The sequence below is a fragment of the Aspergillus glaucus genome (assembly GCF_001890805.1).
Source record: "Aspergillus glaucus CBS 516.65 unplaced genomic scaffold ASPGLscaffold_12, whole genome shotgun sequence".
NCBI classification, from domain to species: domain Eukaryota; kingdom Fungi; phylum Ascomycota; class Eurotiomycetes; order Eurotiales; family Aspergillaceae; genus Aspergillus; species Aspergillus glaucus.
The window spans coordinates 726,318-747,179 of record NW_019170464.1 but is presented as its reverse complement, the minus strand read 5'-3'; the positions used below and the strand labels follow the sequence as shown (position 1 = coordinate 747,179).

The 20,862-nt window shown below is 49.4% G+C and overlaps 7 protein-coding genes across 7 annotated transcripts; 5 read left to right on the top strand and 2 right to left on the bottom strand.

The window, feature by feature from the left end:
• Nucleotides 1-814: 814 nt before the first annotated feature.
• On the bottom strand, nt 815-1,924 carry ASPGLDRAFT_417907 (mago nashi family protein). Its single transcript, XM_022545484.1, has 7 exons — nt 1,853-1,924; nt 1,759-1,796; nt 1,612-1,707; nt 1,493-1,556; nt 1,349-1,436; nt 1,162-1,287; nt 815-1,098 (listed from the first exon to the last, which is right to left on the bottom strand). The coding sequence occupies exons 1-7, from the start codon at nt 1,885-1,887 to the stop codon at nt 1,084-1,086; spliced, it is 462 nt and encodes a 153-aa protein (XP_022400303.1). The 5' UTR covers nt 1,888-1,924; the 3' UTR covers nt 815-1,083.
• Nucleotides 1,925-2,277: 353 nt separating this feature from the next.
• ASPGLDRAFT_26487 (coatomer subunit beta) lies at nt 2,278-5,308 on the top strand (the record flags this gene model as incomplete). The annotated part of the gene is made up of 4 exons (XM_022543570.1): nt 2,278-2,582; nt 2,639-3,059; nt 3,118-5,116; nt 5,166-5,308. The coding sequence occupies 4 exons, from the start codon at nt 2,278-2,280 to the stop codon at nt 5,306-5,308; spliced, it is 2,868 nt and encodes a 955-aa protein (XP_022400302.1).
• Nucleotides 5,309-5,739: 431 nt separating this feature from the next.
• Nucleotides 5,740-7,376, top strand: ASPGLDRAFT_26486 (putative sphingosine kinase (SphK); the record flags this gene model as incomplete). The annotated part of the gene is made up of 2 exons (XM_022543569.1): nt 5,740-5,884; nt 6,061-7,376. The coding sequence occupies 2 exons, from the start codon at nt 5,740-5,742 to the stop codon at nt 7,374-7,376; spliced, it is 1,461 nt and encodes a 486-aa protein (XP_022400301.1).
• Nucleotides 7,377-7,657: 281 nt separating this feature from the next.
• Nucleotides 7,658-8,792, bottom strand: ASPGLDRAFT_67194 (ribosomal RNA processing 1 family protein; the record flags this gene model as incomplete). Its single annotated transcript, XM_022549103.1, has 3 exons — nt 7,658-8,529; nt 8,584-8,691; nt 8,744-8,792. 3 exons carry the CDS (start codon nt 8,790-8,792, stop codon nt 7,658-7,660), a joined length of 1,029 nt encoding a protein of 342 aa, XP_022400300.1.
• A 2,134-nt stretch (nt 8,793-10,926) lies between these two features.
• Nucleotides 10,927-16,094, top strand: ASPGLDRAFT_48160 (uncharacterized protein). Its single transcript, XM_022546837.1, has 11 exons — nt 10,927-11,825; nt 11,878-11,929; nt 11,980-11,996; nt 12,046-12,616; nt 12,671-12,754; nt 12,802-12,861; nt 12,936-13,125; nt 13,177-14,610; nt 14,660-15,060; nt 15,107-15,732; nt 15,794-16,094. The coding sequence occupies exons 1-11, from the start codon at nt 10,952-10,954 to the stop codon at nt 16,015-16,017; spliced, it is 4,533 nt and encodes a 1,510-aa protein (XP_022400299.1). The 5' UTR covers nt 10,927-10,951; the 3' UTR covers nt 16,018-16,094.
• Nucleotides 16,095-16,712: 618 nt separating this feature from the next.
• ASPGLDRAFT_128043 (intradiol ring-cleavage dioxygenase) lies at nt 16,713-18,022 on the top strand (the record flags this gene model as incomplete). Its single annotated transcript, XM_022540761.1, has 3 exons — nt 16,713-16,956; nt 17,025-17,349; nt 17,407-18,022. 3 exons carry the CDS (start codon nt 16,713-16,715, stop codon nt 18,020-18,022), a joined length of 1,185 nt encoding a protein of 394 aa, XP_022400298.1.
• A 625-nt stretch (nt 18,023-18,647) lies between these two features.
• On the top strand, nt 18,648-20,686 carry ASPGLDRAFT_26482 (uncharacterized protein; the record flags this gene model as incomplete). The annotated part of the gene is made up of 8 exons (XM_022543568.1): nt 18,648-18,868; nt 18,931-19,260; nt 19,310-19,385; nt 19,858-20,177; nt 20,229-20,300; nt 20,382-20,456; nt 20,492-20,564; nt 20,651-20,686. 8 exons carry the CDS (start codon nt 18,648-18,650, stop codon nt 20,684-20,686), a joined length of 1,203 nt encoding a protein of 400 aa, XP_022400297.1.
• Between the last annotated feature and the right edge of the window lie 176 nt (nt 20,687-20,862).

Genomic DNA, 20,862 nt, shown 5'->3' with positions numbered 1-20,862 from the left:
TCAGGCCGAGGACGATTATAGTTGACAGCAACGGATGGGTGAAAGGATTGAATAACAGTGGTCTTCGTCTCGTCGTCATCTGTGATGGTTTTCCGGTACAGCCTGTATTCTTTGCGAGGGAGGTTGAAATTCTGCATCCAGGGGTTTTTGTAGTATTCTGTGTAACATTGTAGTATCACACTTGGCTTCTTCGAGCGAAGGATCTCCCCTAGAAGCTGGTGGCACCTCTCGTCTGAGAAAATCTTTCTCCATCTTGGCTTGAACATTAATGCGTCGAGGACAGACGGTGTGTATGCTTCGTGCTCCGTTTGTAGCAAACCGAATAAGCTCATCCACGGCCTTTAATGTCGGGCAGTCTGCAGCGGATGACATTGTCTTTTCGATTTAGCTATTTTCTGGAAATGTTTTCCATAGCCAGTTCATACCTTTAGGTGAGTATGTATAGCCCAAGAACCTCGACTATACTGTAAAGACTTCTGTATTCTAGTTAGATGAGTACCTTCTTCACTAAGGCTGGTAGAGAGATTGAAACAGCTCCTTAGTGAAAGGATGCGGGGGAAAGATATAGTCAATAAGCCATTTCCAGGCGGCAAGGCTCACCATGGGGCACTACAGCGTCAGCCTTGTCCTCAGACAAAACGCTGGCAGGTGGCTGTGCCACAGATGAGGTAGACAATGCACAAATTTCCTTTCAAGTAAAGAAGCGATACCCAATCCCCCTGGAGAACAAAGCATTCCATGTACATATATTGATGGTGCTGATCAAATATGGATTCCGACTGCTGGACGATAGTATCAAATAAGTCTGGAGATTATGTCCCGGGAATGAGCTGCTGATTGAATAGCGTAGTGGGTTTCTCGTTCATAATATACTCAGTATGATCAGAAGAAATGTCCCCTATGGTAACAGTAGACATGGTTCATGCGAATGGCAATGGCTTTGATTTAATTCTGTGCATAAAAGATGGTACTGTCACCCAAAACAGATTGTGTCATTGCTGTTTCTGGTATCCGGTCACTTCAATACAAAACGCCCGATGCTCCTTCGTAGAATCCAAAATCGCTTTCATGATATCGTTCGATTTAGATAGGCTTGATCTGCATGGGAATATTTATTAGAACGGTCCTCATAACCAGACTAGACCATAGATTGATTCTTACCTTGAAGTGAAGAGAGATGAGGGAGAAAATGAGAGCCTTGAGATCCTGGACGAGGTAGTAGAACACACGCAGTCCTTCCGGATCTGCCGATTCGGTGACATCTACTAACGAGCCGATTTTCGCGGTCTACCATCGTCAGAAGCCGTCAAACAAACCGAAGGTGTAAACCTGTCCACTGGTGAAATACCTCGAAAGAAATGTGTTCATTGCCCAAGCGGATTTCCAATTCCTGTCGACCATCCTTGTTCTTCTGCGGCCATTTCGAATCATCTTCCCTGTTGGAGGCGACGGATTAGCGCGTGAGGATCGAGGGGTATCGCAGGACGCATACTTCAGGATGTCGCTGTCTTTGATGATACGCTTGATCTCCTGGATCATCACTGCGCTCACGCACACTGTCCATCCCGTTAGCACGACTGCGCTATCGACCATGTTTGTTCCTCCACTCACTCTCTTTGCGGATCAGGGAATCATTGCGGTAGTTGGAGTTGTTCGCGTATCGAACGCCTGCGCTGCGACCGTCTCCTAGGGTGCGGAAGTCAAATTCTATTGGAACCAGTTAGCAACACCCTCTAGTCGCGAATGAAGATAACCAACCTAGGAACTCATGCCCGAACCGCCCAGAGTGACCGGAGCTGCGAGGCAGTCAGCAGCTGAGGAAACCTGGGCCTCAAAAACACATCGGGCTTACTAGTAGCGAAGATAGAAGGGGTCGTTTTGCGCCATCTTGTCAGACTGTCTTGTTTATTATTCTGGAGTCGTGAAAGAGAGAGTAATAAATCTGGAGGCGGATCGCAGGGTTGGTCTAGGCGGCTTAGTCACCCACACACTCCGGCCAGGTTGCTCCGCCGCGCAAGTGGACAGCATTCATTCTATTCTCGTTCATTCATACATACAATTGCTTTGCGCGGATGACATTCCAGGCTGGTGAGGGGAGCTTGCTTTATACCGTTTAATTCTGTCTATTCTCTGATCTTGCTAGCTTAGGAGAGAAGTGAGTGTTTCCCCCGCTGTTGTTCCTGGTGTTTGTTCGTTGGGACCGAGTATTGACAAGTTGCAGGTCTCCTTAGATCCCTCCTCCTCCCCCTCCTACTTCCCACTCGAACAATCACCACCATGGCGTCGTACCTGGAAAATGCGTACAGTTTGATCCATCAGGACAACACTGCGGATCAGCCTTCCTTGCCGGAGCTGAAATTGCAGCTGGAGAAGGGCACCGATGAGACCAAGATGGAGACGATGAGGACCATCATCACGATCATGCTGAACGGAGACCCGATGTCCCAACTCTTAATGCACATTATTCGCTTTGTCATGCCGTCTAGGAGCAAGTCATTGAAGAAGCTGCTATACTTCTACTATGAGATCTGCCCGAAATTGGACTCGAATGGCAAGCTGAAGCAGGAGATGATCTTGGTCTGGTGAGTGTGATTGATACATGCGGTTTCGTTCAATTAATAACACTGTCGGCGTCTAGCAACGGAATCCGTAACGACCTGCAACACCCCAACGAATACATCCGAGGCAATACCCTGCGATTCCTGTGCAAGCTCCGAGAACCGGAACTCATCGAACCGCTCCTCTCCTCCGCACGCTCGTGTTTGGAACACCGTCACGCATATGTCCGGAAGAACGCCGTCTGGGCCGTTGCTTCAATCTTCCAACACTCGGAACCTCTAATCCCGGACGCACCAGAACTCATCCAGACCTTCCTCGACGGTGAAACCGACAGCACCTGCAAGCGCAATGCGTTCGCCGCTCTCATGTCCATTAGCCACACCAAGGCCCTGGAATACCTGGCAACTACCTTCGATACCATTCCGAACACTGATGAGCTGTTGCAACTTGTGGAGCTGGAGTTTATTAGGAAGGATGCGGTGCAGAACTCGCAGAACAAGGTGGGTGGTCCGGCAGGCGGGAAGGCACAGGAGGTTCATAGCTTGCTAACGGAAGTAGGCTAAATATCTCCGCTTGATCTTCGATCTCCTTGATGCATCTACGAGTACCGTGATCTACGAAGCTGCGACGTCTCTTACTGCGCTCACCAGCAACCCCGTGGCTGTCAAGGCCGCTGCCGGCAAACTGATCGAGCTCGCTATCCGGGAGGCGGACAACAATGTCAAGCTCATCGTGTTGGACCGTGTTGACCAACTGCGCATTCGCAACGAGGGCGTTTTGGATGATCTAACCATGGAAATCCTGCGCGTGCTTTCTAGCCCCGACATTGACGTTCGTCGCAAGGCTCTTGGCATCGCTTTGGAGATGGTCTCCAGCAAGAATGTGGAAGAGATTGTCATGTTGCTGAAGAAGGAGCTGGCCAAGACTGTCGATGAGACATATGAGCAGAACACCGAATACCGTCAACTCCTTATCCAGTCGATACACAACTGCGCCATCAAGTTCTCGGAAATCGCCGCCAGCGTCGTGGATCTCTTGATGGACTTTATTGCCGACTTCAACAACAACTCTGCCGTGGATGTTATCTCGTTCGTCAAGGAGGTCGTGGAGAAATTCCCCAAGCTGCGGGCCTCTATTGTGAATCGCTTGGTATCGACTTTGAGTGAGGTTCGCGCCGGAAAGGTCTACCGTGGTGTCCTGTGGGTTGTCGGAGAGTACTCGTTGGAGGAGAAGGATATTCGCGAAGCTTGGAAACGTATTCGCGCAAGTCTTGGAGAGATCCCGATCCTGGCCTCGGAGCAACGACTGCTTGACGAAGTTCCGGATGAGTCTGCGGCCGTGAAGGAACAGCTCAATGGTGCCAAGCCTTCCGCCCCGACAGGGTCGAGAAAGGTCCTCGCTGATGGCACGTACGCTACTGAAAGTGCTCTTACGAGCCAGTCCGCGGCGGCTGCCAGACTCGAGGCCGTCAAGGCTGCCCAGAAGCCTCCTCTCCGTCAGCTCATTTTGGACGGTGACTACTACCTGGCAACTGTGTTGTCATCTACATTGACCAAGTTGGTGATGCGTCACTCTGAGGTTTCTGAAGAAGCTGCTCGTACCAACGCTCTCCGCGCCGAAGCCATGTTGATCATGATTTCGATTATGCGTGTTGGTCAGTCGCATTTCGTCAAGGCTCCCATCGACGAAGACTCTGTCGACCGTATCATGACCTGTGTACGTTCGCTGGCCGAGTTCTCCGAGAAGAAGGAGTTGGAGACCACCTTCCTCGAGGATACCCGGACGGCTTTCCGTGCGATGGTTCAAATTGAAGACAAGAAGCGGGCTGCCAAGGAAGCTGTTGAGAAGGCAAAGACTGCCGTGCAGATTGACGACGCGATCCCGATCCGGCAGTTTACCAAGAAGACGGACGTTGAGGGTGCTGAGGAAATTGAGCTCGACTTGGCCAAGGCCACCGGCGGCGACTCTACTGTGGAGACTGCCTCCTCGAAACTCAGCCGGGTGGTGCAATTGACCGGTTTCTCTGACCCTGTTTATGCGGAAGCCTATGTTACCGTTCACCAGTTTGACATTGTCCTCGACGTCCTTTTGGTCAACCAAACATTGGAGACCCTGCAGAACCTGTCTGTAGAGTTTGCGACACTTGGAGACCTTAAGGTTGTTGAGCGGCCCGCGACCCACAACCTCGGACCGCGCGACTTCCTGAATGTTCAGGCTACCGTCAAGGTTTCGTCGACGGATACCGGTGTCATCTTCGGTAACATTGTGTATGATGGGCCTAGTTCGACGGAAACCCACGTGGTTATCCTCAACGATATCCACGCGGACATTATGGACTACATCCAGCCCGCGCACTGCACGGAGACACAGTTCCGGACCATGTGGACCGAATTCGAATGGGAGAACAAGGTCAACATCAACTCGAAGGCGAAGACTCTTCGCGAATTCCTCAAGCAGCTGATGGAAAGCACCAACATGGCCTGTTTGACACCGGAGGCATCCCTCAAAGGCGACTGCCGGTTCTTGAGCGCCAACCTGTATGCCCGGAGTGTATTCGGTATGTTTCTCGTTTCACGTAACAAAGGATCGTTTACTAACTTGAACAGGCGAGGACGCACTGGCAAACCTGAGCATCGAAAAAGAAGGAGACGACGGACCGATCACAGGATTTGTGCGGATAAGAAGTCGGTCGCAGGGACTGGCGTTGAGTCTGGGGTCACTCAAGGGACTCAAGGCGACTGCGGCATGAATAGATTATTGACACTGTTGAAGCGTTATTAGTTACCCATGATATTCTTGTATGGTCGTGTTTACTATCTTGTTCTACTATATTATTTATTTCAATGAGACGTCTATAGACTTCCAAAAGTAGAAAGTATGCTCCGTTTTCGGCTCAGCTGAACTCGAATTTGTGCCTGAATATATCTGAAAAATGAGACTCAATCCCAAACACAATTAACACATGCCAAGTACTCCCAACTGCCCCGGGGAATTTCGTGCCTGAAAAGTTGGTCAAGTGGACCGTTTACCGGCAACCAAGACCGATCCTTCCTCCAACTCCGGAGTACTGCTATCTCCAACCATCCTCTCTATTTCTATCTATTACTACCATTCGTTTTCGTCTATCGCACTGCTTCATCCTTAGAATCCTTATGACTCTCTATTAACCACCATCACATAATGTCCCCTTCTACTGCTACTGCTACTGCTACTGTACGCACGGAATCCCCGGATACAGGGTCTCGGCTGCTGGAGCACGACTCGACCCTGATTGTTGGCCAGTCGGTGTCTCTGACTCTAGGGAGTGACTCTCTTGCTATTGTCGGTATGTCTTCCCTTTGCTCTGTCAATTTCTTGCTTTCAGGAATATTCACAAGTGGCAGATGAGCGGGCCTCACGCAAGTCGGATCGCGACGGATGCTGTGGATTCCTCAAATCCCGTAATACCCTATCCCCCTGATAGCCTTGAAAAAGACAAAGCTGATCGTTGATGTGGTGCAGAATCCAAAGAAACCCACGCCATCTCGCTATACAACGTCCTCGACGCCGATCTCTCCCCCGCCGGCCTAACCATCACCTATGCGAAACCCGCGACCAAAGACGATGTCACCGTCAACGCCCTACAATACCCCATCAGCGACGAAGAGAAAAAGAATGCCGACTCATGGGTCCAGAAACTCCTCAACCTTGCATACGGTGACGCCCTGCGCTACAAACGTCTCAAGGTCCTGATTAATCCCTTTGGCGGAAAGGGTTCTGCATCCGCGTTGTACAACAGCTATGCGGCGCCGATATTTGCCGCTGCACGGTGCAGGGTTGATGTGCAGACGACGTCGCACATGGGCCATGCTACGGAGATTTGTGAGAAGATTGATGTGAACGCGTATGATGCGATCGTGTGCTGTTCTGGGGATGGGTTGCCGTATGAGGTGTTTAATGGGCTGGCGAAGAAGGTGAATGCGAAGGAGGCGTTGGCGAAGGTGGCTGTGGCTATGATTCCTTGTGGCTCGGGGAATGGCATGGCTTGGAACCTTTGCGGGACTGGAAGTGTTTCGGTGGCTGCTTTGGCTATTGTCAAGGGGTTGCTGACGCCTATGGACTTGGTTTCGATTACTCAGGGGTCGACTCGTACGCTTTCGTTCTTGTCACAGTCGTTTGGGATCGTGGCGGACTGTGATCTGGGAACTGATGATATTCGCTGGATGGGTGCGCATCGTTTCACTTACGGTTTCCTTGTCCGGCTCATGCAGCGGACGGTATACCCGTGCGATCTGGCGATCAAGGTGGTTATGGACGACAAGAAGGCGATCAAAGACCACTATCTCTCATACACGCAGCGAGAACCCATCAAACGCGATCCCCAAGAGACTGTCGGTCAGTCCGGGGGTCTGCCCGAATTGCAATACGGCACGGTATTGGACGACCTTCCGGACGATTGGGAGGTTGTCCCAGGCGAAACGATGGGCAACTTCTACGCGGGTAAAATGGCTATCGTGTCTAAGGACACCAATTTCTTCCCTGCCGCGCTTCCCAGCGATGGTTTGATCGACATCGTCACCGTCGACGGAACTGTCCCTCGCATGACAACTCTCAAAATGATGTCCGAAGTGCCCAACGGCGGATTCTTCGACATGCCAGAAGTCACCACCCGCAAGGCCGTCGCGTATCGCCTCGTCCCCAGCGAAAAGGAAGGCTTCATCAGCGTGGACGGCGAAAAGGTTCCCTTCGAGGCATTCCAGGTAGAAGTCCACAAGGGTCTGGGCACCGTGCTGTCGAAGTCTGGTCATCTGTATGAAGCGGAGGGACCGAGGATGTGATACCAGGATCTCCTGGCGGGAAGTGAAGGAAGTAATGTGGGGCTGTACGGTATACTTATAATCATGGTTCTGGTCTTCGCATTTGTATGATACCCTCGCGAGATCGGACTAGCACTGGTTTGCTTGACGTTGATTGATTCCTGTACACCACTGCTGTAATCCGACTAGACTACAGACTAGACTACAAGGTAGTACTTAGGATAATGTATGCGATATTTTAAGCGCCATTCCCAGTTCTAGTATGTACAACGCTATCAATGCTTTTGTATAGAGGATAGAAATTAGTCAAACCCACCCCACTCCTCCTCACTCTCCTCATCCTCATCAACAACAACCTTCCTCTCCTTAAATCCCCACTCGTACAACCTCTCATCCTCCAATGCCTCACCAGCCCGAGTCCTCACGGGCTTATGCAACCCCTCCACGCGGAGTGTCTCAATAGGACCCAAGATAAGATCCATAGGGACTTCACTAACAACCTTCCTTGGCTTCTCCTCCTCTCCTTCCTCGGAATCCTCCTGCTCGAACTCAAGAACCTTCTCCAACTCATCGAGCCAGAGATCCAGAAGATGGTAGCGCAGACCGTCGGGGCCGTGCGGCATAGGCACGTAGTCGGTTTTTTCGTTGATGGAGGTGTCTTGGTCGGGGTCGAAGTTTAGGGAATTGAGGGGGCCTTCGGAGATTATGCTGAGGTAGGATTTTAGGTCGGTCCATTTGGAAGCGTCTGAGTCTGTTGTAATAGGGGTTTGGGTATCGTTGGTTGTGCCGTTGGATGCTCCGTTGGATTGTTCTTCGTCGACTTCCTGGTTCTTCTTCCCCTTCGACCGCTTATTCTGTTTCTTCGCGTTCTTCGATTTCGCAGCAGCTTCTTCCTCTTCGCGCTTGCGCTTCTTCCCACCATCATCCTGTCCTGTTTGTTGTTGTTGTTTGCCCTTGACAAAAACCTCAAACGCAACACCCACATAACACCTAATCAAATACATATACTTATCCAACCGCAACCGATCAATCGCATGGAACTCGCGGCCAATAGTAATCCAAAACGCGCGCAGGAACCTATGCACTGTTGAGCGAGGGAGGGTCGGGATGAGGGAGTATGAGAGGGAGCGCGCGAGGGCTTGTTGGGTGAGGGGGCGGTCGGAGTGGTAGAAGCCTGGTTTTGTTAGTTATTGATGATATGGGAGGAGGAGGAGGGGGAGGGACGGACAGAAGAAAAGACCCTTCCAGAGTTTGAGCAGGTCGATGAGGGAGAGGTCTGTTCGGGAGCGGAGGAAGAGGGTTAGGGAGTCGAGGGCTTTGTCGCGGACTTTGCGGTCTGTTCGTTCGAATTAGTATGGCTTATTGGGTGTGAGAGGGAGGACACATACCGCTCGAGGCGAGGTCCTTAACAAAGGGAGTTCTTTGTACGTCCGTCATGGCTGAATGTTGTTGTAGAGCCGTCAATTCAAGATCAATATGTTGCGCCGAGTTCTTGATTTAGAATGAAAACAAGATATAATCAATGTCGCCAGGTCAATCGCATCAACCAATTCACGCGATACTTGTTGAGAGAATTGCACCTCTAATAGTGTTGGTGCTTTGTTTTGCTTGCTTGGACTGCGACGACGAAGATATCCGATGCTCTTTTTTTTTTTTTTTTTTTTTGGTGATGTGTTTGTATTGTTTGCTTAATTTGCACCGATTGCCTCTTGTGTGGGTCTAATGGATGCGGGGCTCGAAGGAGGATCATTATTGGCCAAAACTATATAACTCCCTTTTGGGAAACTGCAATTACTTCCATCACGGAACCGACCTAAACCATACAACTCTCTAGCATTTGCTGACTATTATCTTCTACCATTGTACAAATGGGCTATTTGTTTTATTTCTTGATTGCCTGCGCCTTCCATGTCTTGCGATTCCACTTACCGTTGCAAATCCACGAAAGCGTGATAATGAGCATGTTCGTTCAACTGGAAATCATGCTGCACATGTGCGCGTTCAGAAGTGCCGTATCGCCAGTTTATGGCGTGCCTTAGGCCTTTTTATAACCAAAGGAGAATATCAGTGGTAGTAGCCACCATAGCGCAGTTCCTTTGCTAACAGCTCTGCTGATACAGGAAGCCTGACCAAATCATCGTCAGTCCCGGTGAATGATGTACCGGTGACGGACGTTGAATACACCCGAGCCCACTCATCGCGAGTTCAACGAATGTTTCAAGCAGGAATTTCACACTTGTACGAGCTTGGACGACTCTTCGTCTCGCCGTGAGACGGATCCAGAGAACTGGCGGATACACTACAAGCTCCATGACGACGATACTCTCAACCGGCAGACAATGATAGCCAAAGATACCAATGCCTATCTTTCAGCACTTCGCCGTTCCTCGACTGACTGAAGGCATCTGAAAGAGACTTCCAGATATACTCCTACAGCGAACTCACTGCCACCCTAGGACATTGCCGTCAAGGAATCCTTCTCATGTCAATACTTTTTTTGTATTGAGCTATCTACGACAAGCCATACCGAGATACCAGGTAAGTGCTGAATTGGCTATAAGAGCCAATGCTTTCAAACAAGTCCCGTGCCCAAGAGACGTCGTCACGCCGGTGGATTTGAAGATCCTGTGTCGGGAGCTCGGAATAACCCCAGCAGTATTTTTCGACTCCCAACTGAAGGACGCATTCAAGGACTTTCAGAGGTCTGTTGTTTATTTGCTCAGGGAGTACCAATGCAAGATCTTTGAGATCCAGAACATGGGGCAGGCTCAGTGCATCAGGTCGAATGAGTGTGTCGGGAGCTTTGACTATCAAGATAATTTGCGAGATTACCTTGGGCCTATCACGCAGAGCCAGGGATATGCTGCTGGTAGCAACCTATTTGCTCATTGTCAAAGCATACTTTTCTCTGACGTCGTGTGTTATTGGCTAACTGAAGGGAATAAAGGAAAAGGTACATACAGACAGTATCACTGCTACTGTGTGATTTTAAAATTCATGTTCTTGTCACTTCTTTGCTGTGAGAAAAATAGCATACAAACTACCCATTGTGGAACCACAAAATTCATACATTTAAACACCATTAAACACCCCGCTTTGTAACCTCAAGACAAAGAAAGTAGACTGATACCCCATAAATGGTGGCTTTCACCTGGGGAATAAGCAAAATCAAATATTCCCCCATCTGGGGTTACACCATCCCCAATACCTGCATGCGGAAGTTGTTGCAACCCTTACCTAACCAATCCATTTGAATCACAACCATCAGTCATCAGCATTGATTGGCTCTGATGATTCTTCAATGATGCTTCTATTTCCAATCGGACCTACAGGGTTCATCCCAGCCATTGATATCACCTCGGACTCCCTGGTTTGTCTTCGGTGAGTTTTGATGTAGGCCAGGGGTGTGAATATTACCGGCTACGGCGGACTTTCGAGGATATTAGTCTCACATATTTGAGGACTGCAATCGGTCCCCGAGGTTGGTTCTCAGGGCACTCCGAAGAAGCTGTTTCGCAGGCATGTTTGTCTTGACTATGTGGTTCCTTGCAACTAAACTAACTATTCTACCGCTATTTATTCAGGTTTGAGCAGCAATGGCTGAGTTCAGAGACCACGACTGGGCCTTAGAGCCCATTCCCACCCGACAAGACGATATATCTCCACCACCACAAGCCAGACCCCGTGAAGACAGCACCCTATCACAACACATAAGCCCCGAAGCCAGAGCAGAGCTAGCGCGCGTTGCATCGAAATTTCCCAGACGCCATGGCTCCGCCGACTCTGGAGTCAGTGGAATGGATAATAGCATCCACCGACGAGATACACTGGAAGGCATCGAGATCGGAGATCCAGTTCTTGATCCGACGAGCGAGAAGTTCGATCACTACAAGTGGGCGCGCATGATGCTGAAGCTTATGGATAAAGAGGGGTTTCCTAGGCCGCCGTCCACTGGGGTAGTCTTTGAGAATCTAAATGTTTCGGGGTCGGGGTCTGCGTTGCAGTATCAGAATAATGTGGGGTCTGTGGTGTTGGCGCCGTTCCGGCCACAGGAGTATCTTAGCTTTATTCGTTCTGGACCGGAGAAGCAGATCTTGCGCAATTTTGATGGTCTATTGAGAAGTGGTGAGTTGCTTCTCGTGCTTGGACGACCTGGAAGCGGATGCTCGACATTACTCAAGATTTTATCTGGTGAACTTCACGGCCTCAAACTTCGGAATAGCTCCGAAATTCAATACAACGGGATATCAATGGAGAGGATGCACACGGAATTCAAGGGTGAAGTTCTTTACAACCAAGAAGTCGACAGACACTTCCCTCACTTGACGGTTGGGCAGACTTTGGAATTTGCTGCTGCGGCAAGGACTCCTGAGCATCGGTTGCGTGAGATCAGCCGGAAGGAGTTCTCGAAGCATATTACGCAGGTTGCGATGGCGGTTCTTGGGCTGTCGCATACGTATAATACCAAGGGTATGTTTTCCGGTTCAGAATGGTGGTTGTTGTGTAAACTAAGCCTTTCCAGTGGGTGATGAGTATATCAGAGGTGTGTCAGGAGGTGAAAGGAAGCGCGTTAGGTATGTACCCTTCTTCATTGGGCTTCAACCGTTCACTAACAGATCTACAGTATTGCTGAGATGGCGTGTAAGTTTGATCCATTAACCTCTGAAAACCATCCATTAACCACATTCAGTATCCGGGGCCCCCCTTGGTACATGGGACAACAGCACTCGAGGCCTCGACTCCGCAAGTGCCCTAGAATTCGCAAAAGCCCTGCGAGTCGCTGGCAGCCTAGCCGGCACAGCCCACGCCGTTGCAATCTACCAAGCATCACAGGCAATCTACGACATCTTCGACAAAGTAACTGTCCTATACCAAGGTCGACAAATTTACTTCGGCCCCTGTGACCAAGCAGTCGATTACTTCACCGAAATGGGCTGGTACCGTCCACCGCGCCAAACAGCAGGTGATTTCCTAACTGCTGTTACCAATCCCCAGGAACGCCAAGTTCGAGAAGGCATGGAGGACCGGGTCCCGCGTACTGCTGATGACTTTGCAGAATACTGGAAGAAGAGTCCTCAGTATGAGGCGCTGAAACAGGAGATTGCGGAGTATCGTGAGCAATTCCCGCCGGGTGGGCAGCAGGAGGTGGATTTTGGAGAGGTCAAGCGGTTTAGGCAGGCGAAGCATGTGAGACCGAAGAGTCCGTATGTTATTTCGATTCCGATGCAGGTTAGGCTTTGTACGATTCGGGCTTATCAGAGGTATGTTTGCCTTTCTTTCTCTATTGCGAATTTGGATTATGCTGACAGGGCCAGGATTTGGAACGACAAACCCTCGACATTGACAACGCTTATTGGTCGGATTGTTATGTCTTTGATTATCGGTTCGATATACTACGGGTAATTACTCTTCAGCCTTTTTCAAGGACGTGTGCTCATGACATCAGGACGCCAAATGCTTCAGTTGGTTTTCAGAGTAAAGGTGCTGCTCTGTTCTTTGCTGTATTGTGAGTCGTCGCGTTAAAAAGAATATATATTGCTGCTTAGGGACCATTGCACTTCAGTACTAACAGCTTGCTAGGATGAATGCCCTCATTAGTATCACCGAGATCAACTCGCTTTATGATCAACGGCCGATCATCGAGAAACAGGCATCATACGCTTTCGTACATCCATTCGCTGAAGCATTTGGTGGCATCGTATCCGACATTCCTGTCAAATTCGTCTCTGCGGTAGTGTTCAACATTATCTTTTACTTTCTGGCTGGATTGGTAAGTGCAATACAGTACAGCTCAAGATAAGCCCATTCTAACCAAGTGCAGCGATACGAACCATCACAATTCTTCATCTTCTTCCTATTCACATTCATCAGCACGCTTGCAATGTCCGGAATATTCCGAACCTTGGCTGCATCGACCAAAACCCTCGCCCAAGCAATGTCCATGGCCGGTGTCCTAGTACTAGCCATCGTGATATACACAGGCTTCGTCATTCCCGTCCCGCAAATGAGTTCTGTTCCATGGTTCAGTTGGATCCGGTTTATCAATCCAGTATTCTACACATTCGAAGCATTGGTTGCAAACGAGTTTCACGGGCGACGGTTTACGTGCTCGCAATTCATCCCTGGGTATGATAACCTGAGTGGTGATTCCTTCATATGCTCAGTTCGGGGTGCTGTTCCTGGAGAAAGGACGGTCTCTGGAGATGCCTACATCGAATCCCAGTACACCTACACATACGCGCACGAATGGAGAAACTTCGGAATCCTAATAGGATTTTGGATCTTCTTCATGGCCACTTACTTGATCGCCACAGAACTTAACTCCGCAACCACATCCAAAGCCGAATTCCTCGTCTTCCGTCGCGGCCATGTCCCACCTCACCTACGCAACATCGACAAACGCCAAGGAGGAGAAAACCCAACAGAAGCACCCGAAACCCACAAAGAAGATAAACCGGAAGAAGAAACAACGGATGTAATCCCAACTCAGAGTAGTATCTTTACCTGGCGGAATGTCTGCTACGATATCCTTGTCAAAGGAGGTGAACGTCGACTTCTGGATAATGTCTCTGGTTGGGTAAAGCCTGGTACACTCACTGCTTTGATGGGTGTTTCGGGTGCTGGGAAGACTACTTTGCTTGATGTGCTGGCTAAGAGGGTGTCGATTGGTGTTGTTACTGGAGATATGCTTGTGGATGGGAAGCCACTTGATAATAGTTTTCAGAGGAAGACGGGATATGTTCAGCAGCAGGATCTGCATCTTTCGACAACTACTGTGAGGGAGGCGCTCCGTTTCAGTGCGTTTCTACGCCAGCCCAAGACTGTGCCAAAAAGTGAAAAGTACAAGTACGTTGAAGAGGTTATCGAAATGCTGAGCATGCAGGAATTCGCAGATGCAATTGTCGGAAGTCCGGGTGAGGGCTTGAACGTCGAACAGCGAAAACTACTAACAATTGGAGTCGAGCTTGCCGCGAAGCCAGCATTGTTGATCTTCCTTGATGAGCCTACTAGTGGTCTGGACTCGCAGAGTTCGTGGGCCATCTGCGCGTTTCTGCGAAAACTTGCGGATCATGGACAGGCTGTTCTTTCTACGATTCACCAGCCCAGCGCATTGTTGTTCCAAGAATTCGATCGGCTGCTTTTCCTGGCCAAAGGAGGAAGGACTGTTTACTTTGGTGACATTGGCAAGGATTCAAGAACGTTGCTTGATTACTTCGAGACCAATGGAGCGAGAGCGTGTGGATCATCTGAGAACGTAAGTCTACACATTTTATACATGTTGACAGGCTTGCTGACACAAACAGCCTGCCGAATACATCCTCGAAATTATCGGAGCAGGCGCCTCTGGAAAATCCAATCAAGACTGGCCATCAGTCTGGAACGACAGCCAACAAGCAAAAGAGGTGCAAGGTGAACTTGACAAAATCCATGAAGAGCGGTCTTCAGGACTCGACGACGACGGTGCCGTCGAACAGACGGAATATGCCATGCCTTTTACTAACCAGTTGTGGCATGTAACGAATCGTGTGTTCCAGCAGTACTGGCGAGAGCCGTCTTACGTTTGGGCTAAGCTTATTCTTGCTACGGCGTCGTCGCTTTTTATTGGATTTACTTTTTTCAAGCCTGATAGCTCGCTTATAGGGTTTCAGTCTGTGTTGTTCAGTGCTTTCATGCTTACATCCGTCTTTTCAACTCTAGTCCAACAGTAAGCTCCCCCCGTTATTCTAAGGTAAACCGGCTAACGGTTGCAGAATCATGCCCAAATTCGTCGTCCAACGATCCCTCTACGAAGTCCGCGAACGACCCTCAAAAGCCTACTCCTGGGCCGCCTTCCTCATCGCCAACGTCCTCGTCGAAATCCCCTACCAAGTCTTCGCCGGAATCATAGCCTGGGCATGCTACTACTACCCGATCTACGGCGCCAGCCAAGCAAGCCACCGCCAAGGCCTCATGCTCCTCTTCGTGATCCAGTTCTACATGTTTACTTCGACATTCGCTTCGCTTGTTATTGCCGCTCTGCCGGATGCAGAGACGGGAGGCACTATTGCTACGCTGATGTTTATGTTGACGCTGGTGTTTAACGGTGTGATGCAGCCGCCGGATGCGTTGCCTGGGTTTTGGATTTTTATGTACCGGGTTTCGCCGCTGACTTATTTGATTGCTGGTCTTACGGCGACGGGGCTGCATGGGCGGGGTATTGAATGTGCGAGCGAGGAGTTGAGCGTGTTTAATCCTCCGTCTGGGATGACATGCGGCGACTATCTAAGCTCATACCTCCAGTACAGCCCCGGCCAGCTGTACAACCCAACCGCCACGCAGAACTGCCAGTTCTGCCAGTTGCAGAATGCGGATCAATACCTCGCTAGCAGTAACATCTGTAAGACCTACCTTCTCCCTCTCACATCTACATCAGCATTATTCTAACCATAATCGAACAGCATACGGTGATCGCTGGCGCAACTGGGGCATAGGCTGGGCATACATCGGATTCAACATCTTCGGCACTGTGGCGCTATACTACATATTCCGGGTAAAGCATTATAATCCGACGACGCTGATTGGGTGGGTTGTGGATGGGGCTAGGGTTGTTTGTAGGGTGTTCAAGAGAAGGTCTGGGATTACGCCGAAGGGGAGGGAGGCGGATAATGGGCGGTTGTATTAGTTGTGGTAGATTTAAGGGGGTATGTGTTTACTGGGAGTTGTTGTTGTTAGTTAGGCTGTGATATATGGCTTTAATAACATGTGTATCGGGATGATCCATGGACTGCCCCGGCTGGACCTCATTTGACGGACTCTTCGATCAAGAAATGCATGTCAACGACACCAACCAGACCGCAAATAAATCTCAAATCAGTGGTACGTACCCTAATCCGTTCTATTTTAGCATCAACCCAGGCACCCTAAATACACAACCAATCAAACCACCTCCAAAACAAGCATTCCCACGCAGCCCTGTACCCATGCAGCCTCCGTAACTGACAGGGCTGGCCGGGAAAATCACCGTATGCAGAAAGAATCTTCTAAACAATCTATCGGCCACGCGGCCCTGCCAAAACATCGGCGAATTATATCGGCCCGATTCGCAAATGGCATCCGCTCGGAAGCACGCCGGGTTCCGCTCCGCGCTGAGTAAGCGGAATTTAACGGGATGCCAAGAAATTGCTTGTATAGCGAGGAACCAGGCAAAACACTGGTTGATTTGCGCCCCAGCGGCTTGTTTGGATGGGAGGAGGGTACTCGTCATGGGAGACGCGGCCTGTTTTCTCGAAGATTGGTCAAACTTCTTGGAAGGATATAAATGGAGGGACCCGTTCTGCAATGACTTGAGATCAACACAAAAAGTCAGAACAAGGCAGTATGCATTTCTCCAAGCTCCTCCTCGCTGCTCTCGCGACTCCTATTCTCGCCCATCCCGGGGAGAAACATGACCCGCACGTTCTAAAGCGGGAGATCCACGCCCGTGATGCCTTTGCGCACATGGGCAAGCGGGCTCTCGACAGCTGCTCGACTTCGCTTGGGGCCCGCCACCTGAACAAGAAAAATGTTCAGCGTCGTGCGGAGCGCGTCAATGCTTTGCGTGAAAAGCGCGGGATTTCTACCAGTATGCCCTCCCTCCCCTCTCGTTCCCTTCTGTCCCCAAAAAAAACAAAATAATAACATGGTGAACAGAATCTCAACACTCCCGTCGCACCCTCGCGGAACTCCAAAAATGGGAAACTGTCGAACACAACAAGACCAATGTGGTGGGCTACACCCCATACATGCCTGAGGATATCATCTTCGGCGCAAACACCAGCTGTATCTTAACCCCGACCATCACGGATGGACCGTACTATGCCTGGGGCGAGACGATTCGCCAGAATGTCAAGGAGGAGAAATACTCCGATGGTGTTGATCTGTACCTTGAGGTGCAGTACATCGACATCAACAGCTGCCGTCCTGTTGAGGGCGCGTTTGTTGATATCTGGCAAGCCAATGCTACTGGTGTCTACAGGTACACCCTACCCTCTCTCCCTTAGCTAGTTACAAGTACAAGTGCTGACGAAGACAGTGGAATCTCCGTCTCAGGAAACTACGCCGAGGACGGCTACAACTCAACCTACCTCCGTGGCATCCAACGCACCAACCACGACGGCCTCGTCAACTTCGACACCATCTTCCCGGGCCACTACTCCGGCCGTGCCATCCACACCCACCTCCTCACCCACCTCAACGCCACGCTCCTCCCCAACAACACCCTCCAAGCAGGCACCGGCAGCGTCGCCCAAATCGGTCAACTCTTCTGGCCCGAAGACCTCCGCTCCGCCGTCGAAGCCACATACCCCTATAACACGAACACGCAGGACATCGTCTCCAACGACGACGACATGTGGAGTATCGAGCAGGCTAGTGCCGCTTACGATCCGTTCCCGGAGTATGTGTATCTGGGCGAGAAGATTGAGGATGGGTTGTTTGCGTGGATCCAGATTGGTGTTAATGCGACGGCGGATTATACGGATAATGACTATTATAGCATTGCGGCTTATCGGGGGAAGAATGGCGGGTATGCGAATGCTGATAGTAAGGCTATGGGGGGTGGTGGTGGTGGTGGTGATGACGGTGGTGCTGGTGGTGCTCCTAGTGGAAGCATGTCTGCTAGTGGTATGCCCAGCAGCACTGGCGCATAGAATGTTCAAATACACTAGCTTTTTTGATAGAATAGTGTACAGTGCTATGTACAAATGGATAACGAGCGATGCATTATAATCATATTTATACCAATCAAGGCCTTGCCAAAATGTAGCGTTCTCCACGACAATGACGATGAATAGCCGCACAGAGGCCTTGTAGAGTGACTGAGGCCTACATGCATGTTGATGGAGTCGTCATTATCCAAGATTGGGCGTAGGTATGATCTAAAACCGATCTACTAACAGATTCCACCTTCAACCAGACACCCAATATGTCAGAAAAAAGACTTCTTTATCCCGGCCTTTCTTGGGACAAAAGTCACGTTTTGACAGCCCACGGCTGTCAACATGGGTATTATTCAAAAAGTTGAATGAGGAAGTTTATCAGCAGGACAAGTGGAACTTTGAAACTCTTGGTCCAGCTTCTCGCTCTGTGGGTGTGTTTCTCTGCAGAAATGTTGATAATGCAGAGGAAGTCATGAAGATGAAAATAATGATGCAGTACGTTTCTTTTCTATAGACCCACTTAGCGTACACTCATAAAGAGTAAGCTATTTCAAATATGGATTAGCGTAGCAAGTGACATATGGCTCCTTCGTGAAGAAACCTCATCCATATCAATATGTCTGCAATGATCTTCTTTCCAAAGTCCTTTCTAGGAACAAGTGTCAATTTTGGCAATGATTTGACATGGACTGTGTTCGAGAGGTTGGGCGAGGAGGTTAATCAGCAGGATGAGCTCAGCTATATGACTTCTGGCTCACGTTCTCGCTCTATTGCAGCATTTCTCTGTCATGATAGTAGCAACCCGGATGAAATTATGACATTGAAGATTATTATGCAGTATATTTCTCTTTCTCCACTGTTGTTGAATGTTCCCTAACTGCGCAATAACTCGAGCCCAGGATTCCGTATACCGGTACCGATCTCGAAACCGCGAATGAAAGACAAAGGCAAGCTACCCAAAGACTTCCTTACTGCGTGCAATACGAATTCGATGCTAGGACAAAGCTATCAGCCTGTGGTTGTTATGCAGCGCCTCTTTTTCACAGTTATAAATGGGAAGAGCAAGCAATAGATGACATGGTCCCAGGTGGTTGGGCAATCTACATGTTGATTCAACAAGCGCCAGTCATCCCACTTGGAGGTTTAGATGATACATTCAAAACTGTCTTCTGGAGCTTGCCTTACTCGGCTCGAAACGACATCAGGGAAGCGTTTCGAGCTGCCTGGGAGTATGTCACTTCCAAACTGATTTTGAAATGTCTCACTTATATCTTTTAGGGCCTGTGTCGAAGTTGGCATTCTACCGCAGGAAGGACATCTTGGGGGCCTTTGGTGGGATCCGGAGTCCAAGAAAGTATAGGTTTCTTTTTTGTACTCTGGATTGAGGATCCATGGCTAACGCAGACTTCTCGATTCTAGCTACATCAATCGCTTCGAAGCAACAATCGAGGCAGATTCTAATGTAACTTGATATGACCTATAATTCTGCGCGTGGGACCTCATGAGGAGCTCATGGGCACCCAAGGACCGAGATGTCTTGAAATATTCCGAAGACAAGAAGTTGGTGACGTGAGCAAGGTCGAAAATTTGGAGCTCTAGCTCTCTTTGCGTGTTCATCTCGTAGACTTATTTAATCCATAATAATTTGCCCCCCAAAGAGTAGTAGTACTTTCTTTTCTTGTCTCCAAGTTTTAATGCATCCATGTGCTTCACCTTTCCGATCAAGGCTCATCCGGCTCGAGTCGTTCTCCGTGGTACGCCCCGAACACTCAGGCATGATTTCTCTATGCCTGGTACATGACTGCAGACAAAGCCATTGTTCTTAGTTCCATGGATCTGCACTTGGCAGTTCCGACTGCGGAACGAGACGTGTAGGAGATTCCTGCTTCGTGCTTAACCTTGACTTTTCAAAATACGAAATTTCACGAGTCCGATTCTTCACACCATCCTTCCTTGGGACAATAATCGATTTTACCACCCCGCAGCCTTTGAAATGGACAGTCCTCGAGAAGCTAAGTGAAGAAGTCTATCAGCAAACTGCATACGACCATAAGGAACTTGGTGCAGCTTCTCATTATATTGGGCTTTTTCGCTGCAGTAATTCCGACGGCCCAGATAAAATGATGATATTGAAGATTACAATGCAGTATGCTCCTGTCCTGTTTATACCACACCAGTGGTGCTAACTTCATCTCAGGGTTACATGTGCTGGTACTGAGCTCTTTCCCGCTCAAGAAAGAGGGAAACAAGCCACCACAGCGCCTCCCATGTCAGTGCAATATGAGTATGACTCCAGGACGACATTAGCTCATCATGGCTGCACACATACACCTGCTCTACATGGCTATAGTTTTGGCGTACAGGATGAAACTGGCATGGTTCCCCGGTGGCTGGATAATACACCTACTATTCGAGCCAGCGCCAGGTATACCGTTTGGATACGCTACTGAAACAAATCAGCTGGTTTCGTGTATTGGAGCTCGAGTGCTTCCGAGCGGGAGGAGATGAGGGATGCATTTCGGACTGCATGGATGTAAGTCCTTTCTTCTTCGGAATGACTTTAGTGTTTTTTTTTTTTTTTTTTTTTTTTCGCGATTACATTCATATCTACAATGACAGGGACCTGTGTTCGTGCTGGTGTTCTACCGCAAGTAGGAGATCTCAAGGATCTTCTATGGGATAGAAAATTGCGAAAAGTGTAAGCACCCTTTCTCTTCCCTCTTTCAAGATGAATATGCATGGCTAACAGATGGTCCGGGTTTTAGTTGTATCGACCATTTTGCATCGTCAAGGAATGCGGACCATAATGAGCCTTGGAATGAGATGTCCTG

Excerpts from the sequence above, each read along its gene's own strand:
- ASPGLDRAFT_417907 (XM_022545484.1), bottom strand. The coding sequence starts at position 1,887 with ATGGCGCAAAACGACCCCTTCTATCTTCGCTACTA. Across the intron at positions 1,557-1,611 it reads TTCCCTGATCCGCAAAGAGA|TGTGCGTGAGCGCAGTGATG; the intron begins GTGAGTGGAGGA and ends CGGGATGGACAG. Across the intron at positions 1,437-1,492 it reads AAAGACAGCGACATCCTGAA|GGAAGATGATTCGAAATGGC; the intron begins GTATGCGTCCTG and ends CGCCTCCAACAG.
- ASPGLDRAFT_48160 (XM_022546837.1), top strand. The coding sequence starts at position 10,952 with ATGGCTGAGTTCAGAGACCACGACTGGGCCTTAGAGCCCATTCCCACC. Across the intron at positions 12,617-12,670 it reads ACGATTCGGGCTTATCAGAG|GATTTGGAACGACAAACCCT; the intron begins GTATGTTTGCCT and ends TGACAGGGCCAG. Across the intron at positions 12,755-12,801 it reads ATCGGTTCGATATACTACGG|GACGCCAAATGCTTCAGTTG; the intron begins GTAATTACTCTT and ends TCATGACATCAG.